Source organism: Lontra canadensis, unplaced genomic scaffold, assembly GCF_010015895.1.
Source record: "Lontra canadensis isolate GAN:19392208 unplaced genomic scaffold, GSC_riverotter_1.0 scaffold75, whole genome shotgun sequence".
Taxonomy (NCBI): Eukaryota; Metazoa; Chordata; class Mammalia; order Carnivora; family Mustelidae; genus Lontra; species Lontra canadensis.
Genome location: NW_022631069.1, coordinates 10223991 through 10248238, shown reverse-complemented (window position 1 = coordinate 10248238; position 24248 = coordinate 10223991). Strand labels below are relative to the sequence as shown.

Genomic DNA, 24248 nt, shown 5'->3' with positions numbered 1-24248 from the left:
TTTTTTTAAAGATTTTATTTATTTATTTGACAGAGAGAGATCACAAGTAGATGGAGAGGCAGGCAGAGAGAGAGAGAGGAGGAAGCAGGCTCCCCACTGAGCAGAGAGCCCGATGCGGGACTCGATCCCAGGACCCTGAGATCATGACCTGAGCTGAAGGCAGCGGCTTAACCCACTGAGCCACCCAGGCACCCTTAGAAGCATTTTCTTAACTGACAGATAACTTTTTATTCAAGATTTGTCTAGGCTTTTTTTTGTGTGTGTGTCTGTGTAAGAGAGAAGGGACTTTATAATTAGAGCTTATTTTTGTCTTTATAATTTTTTATTAAGTTTTTTGTTTTAATTCCAGTATAGTTAACATAGTGTTATGGGTTTCAGGTGTACAATATAGTGATTCAGTACTTATATATATATACATTACTGAATGCTCATCACTCTAAGTGTACTTTTTTTTTTTAAAGATTTTATTTATTTGACAGAGTTCACAAGTAGGCAGAAAGGCAGGCAGAGAGAGGAGGAGGGGAAACAGGCCCCCTGCTGAGCGGAGAGCCAGATGCCAGGCTCCATCCCAGGACTCTGGGATCATGACCAGAGCCGAAGGCAGAGGCTTTAACCCATTGAGCCACCCAGATGCCCCTTTAAGTGTATTCTTTAATCCCCATCACCTATATCATCCATCCCCCAACCCTGGAAAAAGGGTTTTGAAAAAAAAAAATCTAGGCTACTTTCTTACACCTTCATTTAACTTAATTTTACATTGTTAAAGTAGGTTGTTGTTCTTTTATGGTATATTATATAAAATGCTTCTTATAAAATAAGTTCATTATAATAACTTTAGAAAATTTCAACAAGGAAATTAAAATTATCAGTAATCCCACCTCCCAGTTATTGTTATTTTGATATTTATTCATCTTGCGTTTTCGTATGAATACTATCATATTTAAAGATATTTTATAATGCATATTTAATATATCATTTCCATGTTAAACATTTTTCTGCCCTATTATAACAAGCATGTGGTTTTTTAATATTGACATTTTTGTGAGAATAGTTTTCAAAAGACTAACATCTAATTGACTTGATCTTATATCCAGTATCTTTTTTATTCCAGTCAGAGTTGTTCAAAAACTGAAGGACGTCATGATTTCCCCCCAAATATCTACCTCTTACCTTGTCAGTTCTCAAAGCTGTCCAATCTGCAAATTATTTTAAAAAAAAAAAAAAACCACTTTAAGTCAATTTAAGCCTCTTTTTCTTATTCTTGAGGAACATACTAATAAGTAACAAAATTAATTTGCTACCTTGTGCCTAGCTCTGTACTAACCATAGATTCCTTTAAGAAGCTAACCAGATTCATTTTTTTTTGGTGTTGAGGTTGAGAAGTTCTTTATAGATCATGCATACATGCCCTTTATCTGTAGTGTCATTTGTGAATATTTTCTCCCATTCCATGGGTTGCCTCTTTGTTTTGTTGACTGTTTCCTTTACTATGCAGAAGTTTTTATCTTGATGAAGTCCCAAAAGTTCATTTTTGCTTTTGTTTTCACCTTTGGAGACATGTTTTGAAAGAAGTTGCTGAAAAGTTACTGCCTATGTTCTCCTTTAGGATTTTGATGGACTCCTATCTCACATTGAGGTCTTTCATCCATTTAGAGTTTATCTTTATGTATGGTGTAAGAGAATGGTCGAGTTTCATTCTTCTGTATAGAGCTGTCCAATTTTCCCAGCACCATTTATTGAAGAGACTGTCTTTTTTCCATTGGATATTTTTTTCCTGCTTTGTCAAAGATTAGTTGACCACAGAGTTGAGGGTCTATTTCTGGGATTCTGGGTTCTCTGTTCTGTTCCATTGACCTATGTGTCTGTTTTTGTGCCAGTACCATGCTGTCTTGGAGATCATGGCTTTGCAGTATAGCTTGAAATAAGGCAATGTGATACCCCCAGCTTTTTCTTTTTTAACATTTCCTTGATGATTCGGGGTCTTTTCTGGTTCCATACAAATTTCAGGATTGTTTGTTCCAGCACTTTGAAAAAGGCCATTGGTATTTTTATCAGGATGACGTTGAAAGTATAGATCGCTCTGGGCAGCATAGACATTTTAACAATGTTTATTCTTCCAATCCATGAGCATGGAATGTTTTTACCATCTTTCCATGTCTTCTTCAATTTCCTTCGTAAGTGTTCTGTAGTATAGATCCTTTCCCTCTTTGGTTAGGTTTGCTCCAAGATATCTTAAGGTTTTTGGTGCTGTTGTAAATGGAATCAACTCCCTAATTTCTCTTTCTACTGTTACATTGTTAGTGTATAGGAAACCAATTGATTTCTGTGCATTGATTTTGTAACCTGCCAGGTTACTGAATTGCTGTATGAGTTGTAGTAATTTGGGAGTAGTCTTTTGGGTTTCCACATAAAGTATCATGTCACCTGCGAAGAGAGGGAGTTTGACTTCTTTGCCAATCTGAATATCTTTTCCTTTTGTCTGATTGGTGTTGCTGGACTTCTAGTACTTCTAGTACTATGTTGAACAATAGTGGCGAGAGTGGGCGTCCTTGTCATGTTCCTGATCTTAAGGGAAAGGCTCTCAGCTTTTCCCCATTGAGAATGATATTTGCTGTGGGCTTTTCATAGGTGGTTTTTATGAAATTGGGCAATGTTCCCCCTATCCCTACACTCTGAAGAGTTTTAATAAGGAAAGGATGCTTTTCCTGCATCAATTGAGAGGACCGTGTGGTTCTTGTCTCTTCTCTTATTTGTTTTATCATATCGATTGATTTGTGAATATTGAACCACCCTTGCATCCCAGGGATAAATCCCATCTGATTGTGATGGATAATCCTTTTAATGTACTTTTGGATCCTATTAGCTAGGATCTTGTTGAGAATTTTGGCATCCATATTCATCAGAGATAATGGTCTGTAATTCTCCTTTTTGATGAGGTCTTTACCTGGTTTTGGGATCAAGGTAATGCTAGCCTCATAGAATGAGTTTGGAAGTTTTCCTTCTGTTTCTATTTTTTGAAACAGCTTCAGGAGAATAGGTATTATTTCTTCTTTCAATGTTTGGTAGAATTCCCCCAGGGAACCCATCAGGCCCTGGACTCTTGTTTTTTGCAACATTTTTGTTCACTGCTCAGTCTCATTACTGGTTATCTAGGAAACAAGTAAGTCAAAAAATGGGCAGAAGACATGAACAGACACTTCTCCAAAGAATATATACAAATAGATAACAGGCACATGAAAAAATATTCAACATCATTAGCCATCAGGGAAATTCAAATCAAAACCACACTGAGATACCACCTTACACCAGTTAGAATGGCAAAAACTGACAAGAAACAACAAATGTTGGAGAGGTTGTGGAGAAAGGGAATCCTCTTACACTGTTGGTGGGAACATAAGTTGGTGCAGCCACTTTGGAAAACAGTGTGGAGGTTCCTCAAAAAGTTAAAAATAGAGCTACCCTATGACCCAGCAATTGCACTACTATTTACCCCCAAAATACAGATGTAGTGAAAAGAAGGGCCACATGCACCCCAATGTTCATAGCAGCAATGTCCACAATAGCCAAACTGTGAAAGGAGCTGAGATGCCCTTCAACAGATGAATGGATAAAAGAGCTGTAGTCCGTATATACAATGGACTATTACTCAGCCATCAGAAAGGGTGAATACCCAACATTTGAATCAACATGGATGGAACTGGAGGATATTATGCTGAATGAAGTAAGTTAAACAGAGAAAGACAATTATCAAATGATTTCACTTATTTGTGGAACATAGGGAATAGCATGGAAGACATTAGGAGAAGGAAGGGAAAAATGAAGGGGGGGGTAATCAGAGAGGGAGACGAACCATGAGAGACTATGGACTCCAGGAATCAAACTGAGGGTTTAAGAGGGGAGTGGGTGAGGGGATGGGTGAGCCTGGTGATGGGTATTAAGGAGGGCACATATTGCATGAAGCACTGGGTATTATGCACAATGAATCATGGAACATTGCATCAAAAACTAATGATGTACTGTATGATGGCTAACATAACGTAATTAAAAAATTATATTAAAAAAAAAAACAACTAACCAGATTCAACCCTGTAATTTTCCAAGAGCCAAATAGTGACAAGTTTTATCTTTAAAATATGTTTGGAATTAGTTCTGTTTTCTTTTCCTCATCATAAAGTTGCACTGAGTTATTTCATTAGTCTCAACAAAGTAAAGAAACATATATAAAGAAAAAAGATGTCTGTCTTAGAGATGCTTCTTGGGAAAGAGTGTAACTGAAGGGAGGTCTTGAGACCCTGGATGTCAGAAAACGCCTTTTTGCTACTCTCACATTTGATTGGTAGTTCCACTTACATTGGAATTATTGGCTGGAAATAATTTTCCTTCGTATTTTAAGGACATCGTTCCAGTCTGTGTTCTTCAGTGTTTTTGTTGAAAGGTCCAAGTAAGTATATAGGAAACATTTAAAATTTCTCACATTTCAAAACACTTGGGATATAGGTGGGTTTTATGTTCTATCATCTGGGGCCATTTAGTTTTTCTTGAATCAGTAGACCCTGAAGTCCACTCTAGCAATAGTTTCCCCTTATCACCTGTATGAGAAAAGGAATGGGGGCCTGTAGGGGGGTGGTTCAGGGTATGGAGAGGCTTCATTTGATGCAGATAGCTGGCTTAGTCGCTCACTAGCTGCCTGTCTCAGGTATGGTAGCCTCAGGAATAGGACTTACTCTAATTTGTGCCTCATGATGTAACCATGAAAAAATGTGTTTTATCAAATTATTAGTTATTACATAACATAGACTTTTGGACTTACTTGCAAACACTTAAGACTGAAATGTTAAAGCCACAAATGTCACATAGCTACTGTACATACTGTAGGTTTCCCTTTCCACAGAGTAAATATTTGTTATATTGAGTCTGCTATTTAGAGGTTAAATATAAGTATATTTAAACTAGGTCTAGGCTTATATACATTGCTCATTAGATGTTTTGCCTATTGAGAATTAGTAGCTGGTGAAAACAAAAAATATCACCAAAAATTACTACTGCTTATATAAATTTTAATAATTTTATTTTTAATTTTAAATTTATATATAAATTAATAATGTTAATTTCTACAGTTAAAAATTCTATGTGCATCCAAAATTCCCAGTTGTAACATTAACTCATATCCAGAATAAAACTTGCTCTTTCCCTGACCATTCAAATTTTATTTTTATGGGATTTTGAAAAACTGTTTTCTTAAGTTCTTAAAAGCCACCATTTTATGTTTTGGTAATGAGAAATCCACAGTATACATTTGGGACGAGCTGTTGAAAATAGTGAGACACACTGGCAAAAAGGAATTTATTAAGAGATCTAGCTGCCCCTCCACACAAAATGAGTGGTGACAGCAGGTTAATATTAGAGAAAACCAGAGATAGCTTTTTTTTTTTTCATGTCCTGCTTTCCATTTTTTATATTTATAATTTTGTAGGTACAGAACTGGAATAGTGAAATTCTTGCTAAACAAAAGCCTCTTATTGCCAAACCTTCTGCGAAGCTGCTCTTTGTCAACAGACTGAAGGGGAAAAAATGCAAAACTAATTCCTCCACTAAAGTTCTCCAGGATGCCAGTAATTCCATTGATCACCGAATTCCAAATTCTCAGAGAGTATGTATAAAATAAGATTTTGAGTATCTACATTTTAGTATTCTTATACTGAAACTGAATGTTTGGAAATTTATATTGGACATTTAATACAAAATGCCATTTTTATTCAAAGAAGTCTTCCATATTTCCCTCTTTCTGTTGTCTTCAAAGCTAGAAACTGTAATTTCTCCATTCATGTTGTTTCACTGCTTTGGACAGTAATTGTCCCTATTTGCAAAATACTACCTTTTATTTACTGCAGTGCCTCCCAGTAAAACTCTCCTTCTTTCAGCTTAGAAGTTAAATAAATGAAATTTAGATGATCAAGGATTTTTAAATACTAATTTAAAACAATATCTGCGGGGCACCTGGGTGGCTCAGTGGGTTAAGCCTCTGCCTTTGGCTCAGGTCATGATCCCAAGGCCCTGGGATGGAGCCCCACATCAGGCTCTCTGCTCAGCAGGGAGCCTGCTTATCCCTCTCTCTCTCTGCCTGCCTCTCTGCCTATTTGTGATCTCTGTCTGTCAAATAAATAATAAAATTTAAAAAATAAAATAAAATAAAACAATATCTGCTAGCATCAACTTCTGTTTATTTATACTGAAATCATAACAGTTAAAAACTATTTTGATGAAACAAGAAACAAGTTATTAAATATAACTTAAAATATTAAGGAATCAAATATCTGGAGTATCTCTAATCTAGCTAAGTTATACTCTGATAAAAGAATCAAAATAAATTACAAAGATGATTCTTCAAATTATCAAGTCCATTTTTCAATGAGAGCGTTTGGGAAAATTGTGTTAGTCTTTTATTTATTTATTTATTTGACAGACTTCTCTTGTCCCTTAAGAATTAGTTCTGCCCTTCTCCTAAGGCCTATAACACTTGATATAAATGTACCTCTACTGTAATATTTACATCATTATGAAAAAACAAAATACTTTTTATTAAACACTGCAACTGTCATTTTAAGCTTTGAAGCTTTCCAACTAAAGTATGACTGGTTTCCCTCTGCCCCAAATATTCATTTATTTGAAGTTTTACATTTTTTCAAGACCACATCTTTAATAAAGGACTTGGAAATCACAGTTCTTAGTTTCCAATTGGAAATCACTGTTCTTAGTTTTCAGTTCTTAAATTAGTTTACTTTCAAATTCTTTTGTAGAATCTTAGAACTGAACTTTGAGCCTGTTTAAAAATAAACTGCTTCAGATACTGAATGAATTTATATAATGAACACTGAATGAAATTATATAAATTCATTCAGTATCTGAAGCAGTTCCCCAGAGTATGAGGTACATTTTTTTTAAAAAGGTATTTATTTATTTATTTGAGACAGAGCGTGAGCAGGGGGAGTGGCAGGCAGAGGAAGAAGCAGACTCCTCACTGGGTAGAGAGGCCCAGCGCAGGACTGGATCCCAGGACCCTGGGATCATGAGCTGAGCTGAAGGCAGGTGCTTAGACTGAGCCACCCAAGCTCCCTGAGGTACATTTCTTTAGCCTTGGAAATATAAGAATTAAAAACTATACATAACGAGGGGCGTCTGGGTGGCTCAGTGGGTTAAGCCTCTGCCTTCGGCTCAGGTCATGATCCCAGGATCCTGGGATCAAGCCCCACATCGGGTTCTCTGCTCGGCGGGGAGACTGCTTCCCCCCACCCCCTGCCTGCCTCTCTGCCTACTTGTGATCTTTGTCCCTCTGTCAAATAAAATCTTAAAAAAAAACAAACTATACATAACTAGAAATGCTTTTTGTTAGTTGGAGTAACTCTATTACCAAGGTTGCCATCTTGAATTCTTTATAATGAAAGTGTCAATTTTTATTTTTAATCTTCATTCTTTACCTTTTGCACATGTATCATGATATCATTCCATTCATGATATGGAATAATAATGCTGGAATATTTAGATTTTCTCTCAATATTTCAGAAAGTCAGTACAGATACTATTGGCGATGAAGGGTTCTTTGACTTGGTAAGCCGATTTCAGAGCAATCGGATGGATGATCAGAGGTGCTGCTTACAAGAACAGACCTGTGGGCCTGCTTCAACTGCAGCTTCTTCCACTCCCCCTAGAGTGATGCTAAAAAGTGAGTTATCTCTGCTTCTCCCCCAGTTTTAATAGTTCCTTGTGATATTCTTATGATTTCTTTCTGAGAGTTTAGTTCTCATCAGAGCAAGTACAGTAAATGAGCCTGAACCCAGGTGTATTGGAAATGCTGGTATTTCTTCAGTTCAAAACAAAGTTCTGTTTCAGTTCCCCTAGGTTTATATATATTTCAGTCCACTGCACTTTCTACTAACTATAGCATACTGTCTCCCTAGATTCTTTGGAACTGGGAAAAAAATCTAACTTTAAAAGTAAAAATAGTGAGGGGAAAAAATTTAAGTTATACATATCTTATAATTCTACATAAAAGAAAAATGCATCCTAGCTGGATTTTAAAAAGCTGAGACAGGGCTGCCTGGGTGGCTCAGTGGGTTAATAAGCCTCTGCCTTCAGCTCAGGTCATGAGCTCAGGGTCCTGGGACTGAGTCCCACATCGGGCTCTCTGCTAGGCAGGAAGCCTGCTTCCTCCTCTCTCTCTCTCTGCTTGCCTCTCTGCCTACTTGTGATCTCTCTCTGTCAAATAAATAAAATCTTAAAAAAAAAAAAAAAAAAGCTGAGACAGAAGAGGAGCCTATGGGGCGCCTGGGTGGCTCAGTGGGTTAAGGCCTCTGCCTTCAGCTCAGGTCATGGTCTCAGGGTCCTGGGATCGAGCCCCACATGGGGCTCTCTGCTCAGCGGGGAGCCTGCTTCCTCCTTTCTCTCTCTGCCTGCCTCTCTGCCTACTTGTGATCTCTGTCAAATAAATAAATAAAATCTTTAAAAAAAAAAAAAAGAGGAACCTATGACTAAGGCTGAGGCTAAGGTCTGCCTGCACCTTAGAAAGGTCTAAAATGGGTTCCTTAAATTTCCTACTTCAGCTACGGAAAGACTTCCTCTGCCACAGACTAGGACTTACCAGCAACACTTAACTCTTCCTATCCAGGGCATAGAATAAAAACAGTCTCATTCATTCTCACATGAGAAATTATCTAAGAAAGTTTATTACCTTCCAAAATCTAGCTCCAGATCTTATAAAGTATGTTTTGTTTTGTTTTTAAGTAGGCTCCATATCCAGCATGGACCCCAACACAGGGCTCGAACTCATGACCGTGAGATCAAAAGGCAGACAGTTAACTGAGCCAGCACCCCTTGTAAAGTTACATTTTGAGTGGACATTAGATAAAAGGAAATACAGTCAAATCTGAGTAACATCGAACTGGATAATCTGAAGTACTCTGGGCTTCTTTCATCCCTCCCTGCCAATCTAGTCAGGCCCCAGCCTATCAGTGACTTAGGGGGACAGAGTGGATGTTGGGACTGAACAAGGCCGAAAGGAACTATATGTGTTTAAAAGTGTGCTTAAATATTTTTGTAATGTTATGGATTTTTTTCTGATTCATAGCACCATCTGTTTCCATGGTATCCCCCAATACGGATGAGTTTTTAGATCTTCTTGCCAGCTCACAGAGCCGCCGTCTCGATGACCAAAGGGCCAGTTTCAATAATTTGCCGGGGCTTCGACTGACACAAAACAACAATAAGTCTGTACTTGGCCACCTGATGACTAATGACAACAAAGAGCCTGATGAAGACTTCTTTGACATCCTTGTAAAATGTCAAGTATGTATGCATATTTATGACAATCTGTGTATGGCTCAGATGCTATTGGGAGATTTGTCAGTATTATAATTTTAATTTGGGAAGGGCTCATTTTGTATTAGGGACACACTTATTATTCAGGGGTCCATCACACACTACAGATCTCTGTGATAGCTTTTTACTTGTATTATTTTGGTGGTGAGGCGAGGTGAGATGTCGCTGATGACTCTGAGCTATGGTGGTGAACAGACTGTGAGTGGTGTAAAAGGAGACCTAGAAAAGAGCCCCTCTTTCCTAAATGTTAGGAAAAAGCACTGGGATCAGCCAGGGATTAATATGGGGAGTCTAGCTGGGGCCCTCTCTAGAGAACTTTAGGAGTAATGCACATATTGAGATAGCTTTCATTTTTTAGTTATTTTAATAATAATTTGTCAAAATGGTTAAAGAATAGCTCAAATAACTTGAACAGGACCATAAGAAAAATAGTTATTTTTACTAAAGAGACATTTCCTCTGCCCAACCCTAATTCTGTGTTTTCTCATTCATAAAAAGATGAGATGATGACACATACACTACCTACCTCTCATTCAATTAACAGAAAATTATTGAGCACCTATTATGTTCTCTGCACTAGACATTTGAGACATACTTGGCTTTTAAAGGATCCTACATTTTAGCGTGAGAATCAGTAAGTCTGTACATGTATATACATGTACATAGATATTCTATGTCAGGTACTGATAGCATGCTATAAAGAAAATTAAAGCAAAATACAGGCGTTGGGGTATCCAGGGATGGTGGTGGTTAGGGAAGAGGTTTCGGTATTGGCACATGAACAGAGAGCTGAATGAGGTGAAACAGTCAGCCATGTGAAGATTTAGTGAAGGTGTTCCATGCCGAGATAACAGATCTCTTCTTGGATATAAAAGCTTAGCAGGCTTAGGGAATGACAAGGTGGCCAGTGTGACTGGCATGGAGTGAATAAAGGGTAAGAGAGTGGTAGGACATCAGGATGGAGAAATAACCAGCCTATATCTTATAATGCATGATGAGGTTCTTGTATTCCAATCATTCTGGCTACCGCTGAAAGCATGTGGAGTGGCAAAGGGTATTAGCAGAAAAGCCAGCTAGAAAAACCAATATGGGTAATTCAGGTAAAAGATGACTTTGACTAGTGTAGTGGTGGTAGTAGTGATGATAAGCAGTCAGAATAGGGATATATTTTGAAGTTATGGTTGATGGGTAAGACCTGTTAATAAATTGGATGGAGGGTATAAGAATCAAGGAAGGCTCCTTTTAGTCAGTGAATGGTGCAGTTTACTGAAATGGAGAAGTCAAGAGGAGAAACAGGTTTGGGAAGAAAAAGCAGTTCTACTTTAGATATGTAAATCTGAGTTATGTAAGTAGATCCTCAAGTAGAGATGTTGAGTAGGCCACTGGATATAAAAATCTGGAACCCCAGAAAGAAAAGATTTTGGGAGTCATCAGCATATAGCTGGTATTAAATCCTTGGGAAGACAGTATCCAAAGAATAAAGAAACAGGAAGACTAAGCTCTGGGCATTCCAAAATCTAACTGAGTAAGATAAGCCAGAAAAGCAGCAGTCAGCCCAGAGAGTGGTAGAAGCAAACTGAAGAAAGTGTTTTAAGAACATTGCTAAGAAACCAAGTAAGATGATGGGCTGATCTAGGAGATTTGGCGACATGGAGATTATTAGTATTTTTGAAAGATACTGTTTTAGTGACATGATGGGGACAAAGGATTGAGGGGGCTGAGAAAATGGAAAGTATAAAAGGGAGATAGAAGTGGGTTTTCTTACTTTGGAAGTTAATACTGCATGTATACTGATAGAAATGATCATAGAGGGAGGAATGGGTGATGCAGCATAGTATGGGATAATCAAAGTTTTTACGCAGGTGAGAAGGAGAGCAGAGTATTGTGTGTACAGATTTGGAGGTAAGTATAGGTAGGAATTCTCTCTGGTGGCTTTTATTTTCTTAGCAAAGTAAGAAGTAGGGACATTAGTGGAAATTGTGGAACATAGTTTCTTTAAGAAACTGAAAGCATATTGAGCAGGGGAAAGTAATAGAAGTACTGAGCTACCCTGAGGACTCATTTGAATAAGTCACGGAAATAAGACAGGTCAGTACAGTGGTGTTTTTTTTCTCGAGGTATAACTACCTACTTAAGGATACAGAGATTTAATCAAGGTCAGTATTTTGACAGAATAGGATAGATTGGGAGAGGAGCACACACCACGTAGTTAGTTCAGTAAGGGACTTTGGAATCTAGGGTGCATCGAAAAGGGAAGTAAGGAAATGAAAGATATGAAAGTGAAAAGTAACAATGAGCCCAATGGCTTTTAAGAAATACTGTCCCGGGGCGCCTGGGTGGCTCAGTGGGTTTAAAGCCTCTGCCTTCGGCTCAGGTCATGATCTCAGGGTCCTGGGATTGAGCCCCGCATTGGGCTCTCTGCTCAGCAGGGAACTTGCTTCCCTCCCTTTTTCTGCCTATTTGTGATCTCTTTCTCTGTCAAATGAATGAATGAAATCTTAAAAAACAAACAAACAAAAAAAAACCTGTCCCTAGGGGCACCTGGGTGGCTCATTGGGTTAAAGCCTCCGCCTTTGGTTCAGTTCATGATCCAAGGGTCAAGCCCCACATCAGGCTCTCTGCTCAATGGGGAGTCTGCTTCCTACTCTCTCTCTCTGCCTACTTGTGATCTCTGTCAAATAAACAAAATCTAAAAAAAGAAAAGAAATATTGTCCCTAATAACAGACCATCAATATATATGAAGCAAAAATTGACAGGAAAAATGAATGTTTCTACAAAAACAGTTGAAGGTTTCAAGACCCCTCTCAAAAATAGGTAAGACAACCAGGCAGTGGATAAACTTGAATAACGCAATAGGCTAACTAGCTCTTACAGAACATACAGTCTTCTCAAGTGCATATGGGATATTCTCCAGGAGAGACCATATGTTAGGACACAAAATAAGTCTCAACAATTTAAAAAGACAGATATCATACATAGAAGATACTCTGACCCCAACAGGATGCAATTAGAAACAACAATAGAGGAAAAATGGAGAATTCACAAACTTGTGGAAATTAACCAGTAGGTAAAGAGGAAATCATAAGAGAAATTAGAAAATACCTAGAGACTGATGAAAATTGAAACACAATCTTCTAAAACTTTGGGATACAATGAAGGTAGTACTCTGAAAAATTTCATAGCTCTAAGAAGGAAGATCTCAAATTAACAACCTAACTTCATAGATAAATCTAAAACTAGCAGAAGGAAGGAAATGGCGAACAGAAAAATGGGGGAAAAAATCAAATCTTAAATCTGATTATTTGAAAAGTTTAACACAACTGGTAAACGTTTATACAACTGGTAAACACTTAACTAGAGTAAGAAAAAGAAAAGCCTCAAATTACTAAAATTAGAAATAAAAGTGGGGACATTACTCATATTCCACAGAAATAAAAATGATTTTAGGAGACTACTCTGAATGACTATATGCCAACAAGTTGAATAACCTGTATGAAATGGACAAATAACTAGAAACACAAAATCATCCAACACTGAATCAAGAATAGAAAATAGTCCCATAATCCATAAGGACACTGCATCAGCAATAAAAAACTTCCTGACGAAGAAAAGCCCTGGACCTGATGGCTTCACTGGTGAATTCTGCCAAACATTTAAAAAACTACACCCATCCTCATACTCCTCCAAAAAACTGAAGAGAAGGGAATACTTCCTATTCCTAAATCATTCTATGAAGCCAATATTGTCCTGATACCAAAGCCAGACAAGACACTATAAGAAAACTTATGTGAGGCCAATACCCTTTTTGAATATAGATGCAAAAATCATCAATAAAATACTAGCAAGCAGAATCCAGTAAATGGATTATATACCATACCCAGGAGGAATTTGTTCCTGGAATACAGGGATGATTCAACACGGGAATCAATGCAGTAGATACACATTAATAGAATGAAAGTGGGGGGAAAACCCCCACTCGATCATCTAAATGGATATAGAAAAAGCATCTGACAAAATTCAACACATTTTCATGTTAAAAACACTCAACAAACTAGGAATAGTAATAAACTACCACAACATAATAAAAGTCATTTATGAGGGGTGCCTGGGCACAAAGTCAGTTGCAGTGTCTTTTTATTTATTTGACAGAGAGATCATAAGTAGGCAGAAGAGAGAGGAGGAAGCAGGCTCCCCGCTGAGCAGAGAGCCCAATGTGGGGCTCAATCCCAGGACCCTGAGATCATGACCTTGCAAGCAAGAGGCTTAACCCACTGAGCCACCCAGGTGCCCCACAGTGTCTGACTCTTGATTTCAGATCAGGTCTCAGGGTTGTGTACTTGAGCCCCATGTGGGTCTCTGCGCTCAGCAGAGTCTGCTTGTCAGTCTCCCTGTGCCCTTGACCCTGTGTGCGTACACATGCGCAAATTTATAGATTAAAAAAAAGTCATTTGTGAAATAGCCACAGCCACTATCATACTCAATGGTAAAAGACAAAAGCTATTCTCGAAGATCAACATAAGGAGCCCACTTTCGCCACCTTTATTCAACATAATACTGTAACTTCTAGCGGAGTAGTTAAGCAAAGGAAAAAAAAGTCCAGACTAGAAAGGAAAAAGTTATCTATGTTCAGAAATGACAGTTTCAGATGTAGAAAACCCTAAAGATTTCACCAACAAAACCCACAAAAAACCCTGTCAGAACTACGAAACAAATTCAGCAAAATAACAGGATATAAAATATCCAAATAATCAGTCGTGTTTCCATACACTAACAATGATGAACAGACTAAATAGGAAATTAACAGTTCTTACAGTAGCATCAAAAAGAGTAAGCTACCCAAGAATGAACTTAACCAGGGAGGTTAATGAACAATAAAAACTACAGAATATTTCTGAAAGACATGAAAACCTCACAAATGGAAAAAATCTCATGTTCATGGATTAGACAACTTAATATTGTTAAAATGCCCATACCATCCAGAGTGTAATCTACAGATTGAGGCATTTCTTAACAAAATGCAAATAAGGTTTTTTACAGAAACAGAAAATTCCATCCTGAGATTCCGCAGGAACCCAAATAACTCAAAACAATTTGGAGCAAGCAGAACAAAGAGGGCTTACATTTCCTGATTTCAAATTTTACTACAAAGCCACAGTTACCAAATAGTTTTGGTACTGGCATAATGACAGACATATATACCAATTGGAAAGAGAGCCCAGAAATAAATCCTTGAATATATGGTCTAGTGATTTTCAGCAAGTATGCCACGACTGTTAAATGGGGAAAGGATTCTCATCATCAAATGATTCTGGGAAAACTATCCATATGCAAAAGAATGAAGCTGGACCCTTACCTAACACCATATATAAAAACTGATTCAGAATGGATCAAAGACCTAAATGCAAGAGCTAATACTATAAAATTTGTAGAAAACATTAAGGGGAAAGTTTCAAGATTTTGGATTTGGCAGTGATTTCTTAGTTATGATGCCAAAGGTACAGGCAACAAAAGAAGAAGTAGATAAACTGGACGTCAAGAAAATTTAAAACTTTTGTACGTTAAATAACACTCTTACAAAAGTAAAAAGGCAACTCACAGAAAATATTTGCATATCATATAACTGATAAAGGATTAATTCAGAATATAGAGGACCCTAAAACTTAACTACAAAAAAACCTGTTTCAGAAATGGACATGGGCGCCTAGGTGGCTCAGTCAGTTAAGTGACCGACTCTTGATTTCAGCTCAGGTCATGAGGTCAGTGTCATGATATTGAGCCCTGTGCTGGGGCTCATGCATAGCACAGAGCCTACTCAAGATAGTCTCTCCCTTTTCCCCAACCCCTCCCCAAAGAACCAAAATAGACATTTCTCCAAAGAAAATATACAAATGGCCAATAATATATGAAAGGATGCTCAACATCACAAATTAGAGAAATGCAAATCAAAACCACAATGAAATACCACCTCATACCCATTAAGACGCTACCATTAAAAAACAAAAAACCCGGGGCGCCTGGGTGGCTCAGTGGGTTAAGCCGCTGCCTTCGGCTCAGGTCATGATCTCGGAGTCCTGGGATCGAGCCCCGCATGGGGCTCTCTGCTCAGCAGGGAGCCTGCTTCCTCCTCTCTCTGCCTGCCTCTCTGCCTGCTTGTGATCTCTCTGTCAAATAAATAAATATAATAAAATCTTTAAAAAAAAAAAAAACCACCAGAAAACAACGAGCATTGGTGAGGACATGGAGAAATTGGAAATGTTGGTGCACTGCAGGTGGAAATAGAAAACAGTGAGGCTGCTATGAAAAACAGTATGGTGGGACTTTCCAAGATTGCAGAAGAGTAGGAGAACTCAGTTTTGTCTAGTCCCAGGAATTCAGCTACACAGCCATCAAATCATTCTCAACACCTGTGAACTCAACCAGAGATCTAAGAAAAAGAATTGCTGCAATCTACAAATAGAAAGGCAACCACTTTCTGCAAGAATGACAAGATAGAAAAACTCACCTCAAAAGAGAACAAGAGGCAATATTGACTTACCAGGGACCTAATCGGTATGGATATAAGATGTTAGAACTAGAGTTCAGAATAACAATTATAAAGATATTAGCTGGTCTTAAAAAAAGCATAGAAGACACTAGAGAATCCGTTTCTGACAAGAAAGAACTAAAAGAACTAAAATCTAAAAAGATTGAAATCAAAAAGGCTATCAGTGAAATACAATTTAAAAATGGAGGCTCTAACTGCTAGGGTAAATGAGGCAGAAGATAATTAGTGATACAGATGACGAAATGATGGGGAATGAAGAAGCTGAGAAAAACCGAGAACTACTGGATCATGAGAAAATTCAAGAGATAAGTGATACCATAAAGTAAACAATACTAGAATAATTAGGATCCCAGAAGAAGTGGGGACAAATTATACCTGAGAACTTTCCTAATCTAAGGAAAGAAGCAAGCATTCAAGTCGAGGAGGCACAGAGAACCATCCCCCTCAAAATCAGTAAAAATAGGTCAACCTGTTGACATATTATAGTGAAACTTGCAAATCTCAGAGACAGAGAAAATCCTGAAAGCAGCTCAGGACAAAAGGTCTATAACCTACAAGAGTGGAAATAAAGGGCTAGCAACAGACCTTTCTGCAGAGACCTGGCAGGCCAGAGAGGAACTGGCATGATACATTCAGGTTGCTAAATGAGAAATACATAGCCAAGAATACTGTCCAGCTAGAAAGTCATTCCAAGTAGAAGAGATAATAACACTTACAAAATAAACAATTTATGATCACTAAACCAGTCCTGCAAGAAATGTTAAAGGGGATCCTTTAAGCAAAGAGCCCAAAAGTAACACCAGAAAGGAACATAGACAATATACAGAAACAGTGACTTTATAGGTAATTCAGTGGCACTAAATTCATATCTTTCAGTAGTTACTCTGAATGTAAATGGGCTAAATATGCCCCAATCAAAAGACAGGGTGTGAGATTGGGGCACCTGGGTGGGTCAGTGGGTTAAAGCCTCTGCCTTCGGCTCAAGTCATGATCCCAGGGTCCTGGGATTGAGCCCTGCATCGGGCTCTCTGCTCAGTGAGGAGCCTGCTTCCTCCTCTCTCTCTGTCTGCCTCTCTGCCTACTTGTGATCTTTTTCTATCAAATAAAATCTTTAAAAAAGGGCAGGGGGCAGGAGATTGGATTTAAAAAAAAAGACCCATTGATGTGCTGTCTGCAAGAGACTCATTTTGCACCCAAAGACACTTCCAGATTGAAAGTAAGGGGGTGGAAAACCATTACCATGCTAACGGACATCAAAAGAAAGCGGGGTGGCAATCCTCATTTCAGACAAATGAAATTTTAAACCAAAGACTGTATAAGAGATGAGGAAAGATGCTATGTCATAATTAGAGGGTCTATCCAACAAGAAGATCTAGCAATTGTAAATATTCATGCCCCTAACATGGGAGCAGCCAATTATACAAACCAATTAATAATGAAATTAAAGAAACACATTGATAATAATATAGTCATAGTAGGGGACTTAAAAATTTTTAAGATTTATTTATTTGAGAGAACAGAGAGAAAGCACACGGTGAGAGGTGAGGAAGGAAGAGGGAGAAGCAGACTCCCTGCTGAGCAGGAAGCCCTGAACTCAGGGCTCAATCCCAGGACCCCAAGATCTATGACCTGAGCGGGAAGCAGATGTTTAACTGACTGAGCCACCCAGGTGCCCCAATAGTAGGGGACTTCTAACACCCCACTCGCTACAATGGACAGATCGTCTAAGCAGAAGATCAACAAAGAAAAAAAGGCTTTGAATGACACACTGGACTAGATAGATTTCACAGATGTATTCACAGCATTCCATCCTAAAGCAGCAGAATACACTTTTTTTTTTAAGTTTTATTGATTTGACAGAGCACAAGCAGGAGGAGTGGCAGGCAGAGGAGAGGGAGAAGCAGGCTCCTTGCTGAGTAAGAAGCTGGATGCGGGACCCAATCCCAGGACCCTGGGATCATGACCTGAGCCAAAGGCAGATGCTTAACCGACTAAAACACATGTGCCCCCAGAATATACATTCTTCTCAAGTCTACATGGAACATTCTCCAGAATAGATCACATACTGGGTCACAAATCAGGTCTCAACCAGTACCAAAAGACATAGTTCATTCCCTACATATTTTTGGACCACAATGCTTTGAGGCTAGAACTCAGTCATAAGAGGAAATTTGGAAAGAACTCAAATACATGGAGGTTAAAGAGCATCCTACTAAAGAATGAATGAGTCAACTAGGAAATTAAAGAAGAATTTTATTTATTTATTTATTTATTTATTTTAAAGATTTTATTTATTTGACAGAGAGATCACAAGCAGGCAGAGAGGCAGGCAGAGAGAGAGGAGGAAGCAGGCTCCCTGCTGAGCAGAGAGCCCGATGCGGGGCTCGATCCCAGGACTCTGAGATCATGACCTGAGCCGAAGGCAGCGGCTTAACCCACTGAGCCACCCAGGCGCCCCTAAAGAAGAATTTTAAAAATTTTTTGGAAACAAATGAAAATGAAAACACAACTGTTCAAAACCTTTGGGATGCAGCAAAGGCAGTCCTAAGAGGGAAGTACATAGCAATATAAGCCTTTCTCAAGAAACATGAAAGGCCTCAAAGACACAGCCCAACCCTACACCTAAAGGAGCTTAAGAATAGCAAATAAAGCCTAAACCCAGCAGAAGAAGAGAAATAATTTTAGAGGAGGAATCAATTTAATAGAAACCAAAAGAACCACAGAACAGATCAACAAAACTAGGAGCTGGTTCTTTGAAAGAATTAGTATGATCGATGACACCCCCTCCCCCACCAGACTTATCAAAAAGAAAAGAAAAAAAAACCAAATTAATAAAATAAAATCATGAATGAAGGAGGAGAGATCACAACCAACACCAAGGAAATACAAGAACATATGATGAGCAACTATATGCCAACAAATTAGGCAATCTGGAAGAAATGGATGCATTCCTTAGAGATGTATAAATTACCAAAAATGAACCAGGAAGAAATAGAAAACCTGAGCAGAGTCCAGGGCTTCTCGGGAATTCTACCAAGCATTTAAAGAAGAATTAACACCTGTTCTTCTGAAGCTCTTTCAAAAAATAGAAATGGAAGGAAAACGTCCAAACTCAATTCGGTCAGGCCAGTATTACCTCGATTCCAAAACCAAAGACCCCACTGAAAAGACCAATATCCCTGATAAACCTGGAGGATGCAAAAATTCTTACCGGGATACTAACAGTAGGCTCCAACAGTACATTAAAAGGATTATTCACCATGACCAAGTGTAATTTATTCCTGGGCTGCAATGGTGGCTCAACAGCTGCAAATCAATCAACATGATACACCACAATAAAAGGACAAGAACCATAGGATCCTCTCAACAGATGCAGAAAAAGCATTTGACAAGGGACAGCATCCTTTCTTAATTAAAACTTCACAGTGTAAGAAGTGTAGAGATAAAGAATATCATAAAAGCCACATACGAAAAGCCCAACGTATCATTCTCGATGGGGAAAAACTGAGCTTTTCCCCTAAGTTCAGGAACATGACAGAGATGTCCACTCTTACCACTGTTCAACACAGTACTAGAATTCCTGCCTCAGTAATCAGACAACAAAAAGGCATCTGAATCAGCAAAGAATTGAAACTCTCACTCTTTGCAGATGACATGATATTCTATGTGGAAAACTCATAAATTTAGCGAAGTGGCAGAATTTAGCAAAGTGGCAGAATTTAGCAAAGTGGCAGAATGTAAAATCAATGCACAGAAATCAGTTGTATTTCTATACACTGAGAAAGAAATTAAGGAGTCGATCCCATTTACAACTGCACCCAAAACTGTAAGATAATTGGGAATAAACCTAAACAAAGTGGCAAAGGATCTGTACTCAGAAAACTATAGAACACTCATGAAAGAAATGGAAAAGCGTCCCATGTGCATGGGTTGAAAGGATAAATACTGTTGAAATATCTAAGCTACCTAGGGCAATCTAAACATTTGATACAATCCCTATGGGAATATTTTTTCACAGAGTGAAAACTTTTTCACAGAGCTGGAAGAAATAATTCTAAAATTTGTTTGGAACCCGAAAAGACCCTGAATAGCCAAAGGAATGTTGAAAAAGAAAACAAAGCTGGTGGCATCACAATTCCAGACTTCAAGTTCTATTACAAAACTGTAATCATCAAGACAGTATGGTACTGACACAAAAACACATAGATCAATGGAATAGAACAGAGAACCCAGAAATGGACCCTCAACTCTAGGGTCAACTAATCTTTGACAAAGCAGGAAAGGAAACTGAAGACCGTCTCTTCAACAAATGGTGTTAGGAAAATTGGGCAGCCATATGCAAAGGAATGAAACTACACCATTTCCTTATACGATACACAAAAATAGACTCAAAATGGATGAAAGACCTAAATATGAGACAGGAATCCATCAAAATCCTAGAGAACACAGGCAGCACCTCTTTGATCTCGGCCACAGCAGCTTCTTGCTAGACACATCTCCAAAGGCAAGGGAAACAAAGGCAGAATTGAACTACTGGGACTTACCAAGATAAAAAGCTTCTGCACAGCAAAGAAAACAGTCAACAAAACCAAAAGACAACCAACAGAATGGGAGAAGATATTTGCAAATGACTTACCAGATAAAGGACTGGTATCCAAAATCTATAAAGAACTTATCAAACTCAACATCTAAAGAACACATAATCCAGTCAAGAAATGGACAGGGGTGCTTGGGTGCTTCAGTTGTTAATCATCTGCCTTTGGCTCAGGTCATGATTCCAGGGTTCTGGGATCGAGCCCCACATCGGGCTCCCTGCTCAGTGGGGAGCCTGCTTCTCCCTCTACCACTCCCCCTGCTTGTGGTCCCTCTCTTGCTGTCTTCCTGTCAGATAAATAAAATCTTTTTTAAAAAAGGAAAGAAAGAAAGAAAAGGACAGAAGAGGGGTTCCTGAGTGGCTCAGTCAGTTAAGTGACTGCCTTTAGCTCAGATCATGATCCCAGGGGTCCTGGGTTGGAGCCCTGCACTGGGTGTTCCGCTCAGTAGCAGATCTGCTTCTCCCTCTCTGTGATCTCTCTCGCTTTCACGCTCTCAAATAAATAGTCTTAAAAAAAATTCTCAGGATTAAAACTCAGCTTAAATGTTAAAAAAATGAAAACATTATGGTAGTTCCTCACAGTTAAAAATAAAATTACCATATGATCCAACAGTCTCATTTCTGGTTATATACCCAAGCAATTGAAATCACAGATACGAACAGGTATTCGTACACCCATGCTCAATATTCACAATATTGCATTATTCACAGTAGCCAAAAGTTAGAGACAACCAGGTGCCCACTGGCAGATGGATAAAATATGGTGTAGCTACATAATGGAATACTTTTCAGCCATAAAAATGAGGAAAATTCTGACACAAGTCACAACACAGGTGAACCCCAAAGGTATTGTGCTGAGAAGCAGGCAGTCACAGGAGGACAAATACATACAGTTTCGCTCCTATGAGGTAAAGTAGTCAGATTCATAGAGTCAAAGTAGAATGGTGGTTGCCAGCAGCTGGAGAGGGGAGAATGGGAGCTACTGTTTAAGACATTTAGAGTTTGGTTTTACAAGATGAAAATGTTCAGAATATGGATGGTGATGACTATACAACAGGATGAATACCAAATAGGGTTAATACTGAACTGTACATTTAAAAATGGTTAAAGTGGTAAATTTTATTTTATAATTATAAAAAATTTCCTGGGGGATTACTATCTAGCCTGATCTGGAAAATTGGAGGTGGCAGTCAAAATGGGATGTTTGAAATCATGATTGTAAAGACAATGCAGTTATTGAGAGTGATTAAATGTGCCCTAAGACCATGGGAGCGAACAGATAAGGCAGAGGTAAAGAATGAAGACCAGAAGAGGTCTAGGGACCCAAGTGCCCGAGTATTGGATGAGTTGGAGGACAATGAAATCACCACAGCCTAAGGACGAGAGAAATGAAGCCTGAAGGGGCGGTGGGGGAGGGTGGTGTGTTTTGTGTGTGTGTGTGTGTGTCTCTCTCATGGCAGGGCGGCTGCTCACAAGGAGGCCCGGGAGGATCCTGGGGCTGAGGGGTTAAATGTAAAGGCAGGTCAGTGCACAGTGCCCAGCAAGAGTGGGCACTCTGACGTCAGCCCGCATATCCCCCCGCTGGACCTACAATACCAGATGCTCTATGTACGCTTTTAAGTGCTTGTATTTTTTAGTTGATCAGTAACATTTCTAATGTATTTCTAAAATTCGGTAAGTTAAAACTTCAAGGAGAAAAATCTGGGCTTCAAGGATTTAAATGCTTAAGACAGGGCTAGACAGAAAACATTCTAGGCTTTTCAGGCCCCACGGTCTTTATCACAACTGCTCAACTCTGCAATGGTAGCAGGCAAGCAACCACATACAGTTCATCAACAAATGAGCATTGTGGTGAAATGAAAAGGAAACATTATATACAAAAACAGGCAGTGGGTTGCGGTTTGCTGACCCCTGGCCTGACACGGTATTTGTAAGGTAGTGCTGCAGTGTTTTTGTACCTAACATTCTAAGGATTTAGTAAATTGTACTTGTCAGTGCCTATTCTGTAAGATTTGACCCTTTTTTTTTTTTTAAGAGTTTATTTATTTGACAGAGATCAAAAGTAGGCAGAGAAGCAGGCAGAGAGAGGAGGAAGCAGGCTCCCCACTGAGCAGAGAGCCTGATGCAGGGCTCGATCCCAGGACCCTGGTATCATGACCTGAGCTGAAGGCAGAGGCTTTAACCCAGAGCCACCCAGGCACCCCTTGACCTTGACTCTTAATTAATCTTAGCAAAGCCATGAAGTTATACTTCTACATAATACTTGCTAGATTCTGACTATGTAAATCATGGCAAAGGTTTTATTAGGTTTCAGGTCTAAAGATTATATTTCTGAAACAAGCCAAAAAAAAAAGTTTTTCTTGTGATGACAGACCTTAATGAAATATCTGTGGTTTAATCTCTTTCTCATCAATTTTCAGGGGTCCAGATTAGATGATCAAAGATGTGCTCCACCACCTGCCACCACAAAGGGACCAACAGTACCAGATGAGGACTTTTTTAGCTTGATTTTACGTTCTCAGGCAAAAAGAATGGATGAACAGAGAGTTCTCTTACAAAGAGATCAAAACAGAGACACTGAATTTGAACTGAAGGACCTTATACAAAGTAATGCTTTGTTAGAATTTAAAAATACAGGAAAAAAATAAGCAAACTCTAGTTATTATGGATGTATTTTTTTTTTTAATGACCTTATTTCCTTTCAGAACACTGCAGGGAAATTCAATCTATTACTTTTTCCTTAAAAGGAGAAATTATAGCACTGTAATACAGCTTAAAATGTTCTAGAATGATATAAATAACCTTTAATAGTATGATATTAATTAACATTTCTCTGGACACACTTGTTTCAGAGTGGAGGGGTCTTACAAAAGGTGCTTCATCAACTTTCATGATTCAAGCTCCGGACTGTGTTCTTTGGCAACTTGTTAGATTCCTTTACCTAGAGTTTGTAAAGTAGGAAGATAAATAAATCTAGACTAGAATTTAATCCTCTTGCTGAGATAATTTTTTTAAATCTGAATTGACAATGGCTTTTTTTTATACTGAACCATGGATGTAGTGAGAAATTTTGCTGTTTAGTAAAAATAACATACTTGCCCATGTGTAAAAAAGTTATAGTCTTATTAAAAAAAAATCTAGATCAATCTTTTTCTGCTAAGTCATATTTTCAGTATGTCATTAGTTCAAAGCCATTACAAAAAACTCTTAAATAAACTTCCAGCATGTTTTAGGCCCTTTAATTTTAAAGTGTGTGTGTGGCTTAAAATTATACTTTCTATTACAAAACACAAAACATTTAAGACCTAATGTCAAAACAAAACTTTAAATAAGAAACCCCCCCCCAAAACTCTTGTGGTTCTATCAAGAACCTAGGCCATGAAAATAGAAAATAGATGAAATTCACAAAATTTAAGAATGAAAGATATAAGTTAAGCCTTCAGTCATCATTAAACCTTCCCTCCCCCTCCCAGAAACTGAAGGTAATTTACAAGGTTATTTAATAGGACATGACACAAAGTAAGCTTAGCGAAAGAAGATAGCAAGGATGGAAAGAGCAGAGCCTAGCCTAAGGGTGAATTCTAGAATGCAAATGCCCACAGCCAGAACAAGTTGACAACTCATTCACTTCTGGTTGCTTCTGATTCTGCACAGCCAGGATGGAATCAGGGGCTCTGTTCTTCCTTAAAATCCTTCAGGTGATTTGGTGGATAGTGAGAACCACTTCTCCAAACGGC

At 38.4% G+C, this 24248-nt stretch overlaps 1 protein-coding gene across 2 annotated transcripts in view; it reads left to right on the top strand.

Annotated features, from left to right (window-relative positions):
* Nucleotides 1–23500, top strand: part of GPSM2 (G protein signaling modulator 2) — a 62492-nt gene extending 38992 nt beyond the window's left edge. For both annotated transcript variants that reach the window (XM_032881580.1, XM_032881581.1), the window contains 4 exons: nucleotides 5474–5650; nucleotides 7561–7720; nucleotides 9122–9339; nucleotides 22932–23500. In XM_032881580.1, the coding sequence (XP_032737471.1) occupies nucleotides 5474–5650; nucleotides 7561–7720; nucleotides 9122–9339; nucleotides 22932–23159 (783 nt within the window). In that variant the 3' untranslated portion in view covers nucleotides 23160–23500. The remainder of the gene's footprint in view (nucleotides 1–5473; nucleotides 5651–7560; nucleotides 7721–9121; nucleotides 9340–22931) is intronic.
* Nucleotides 23501–24248: the final 748 nt, after the last annotated feature.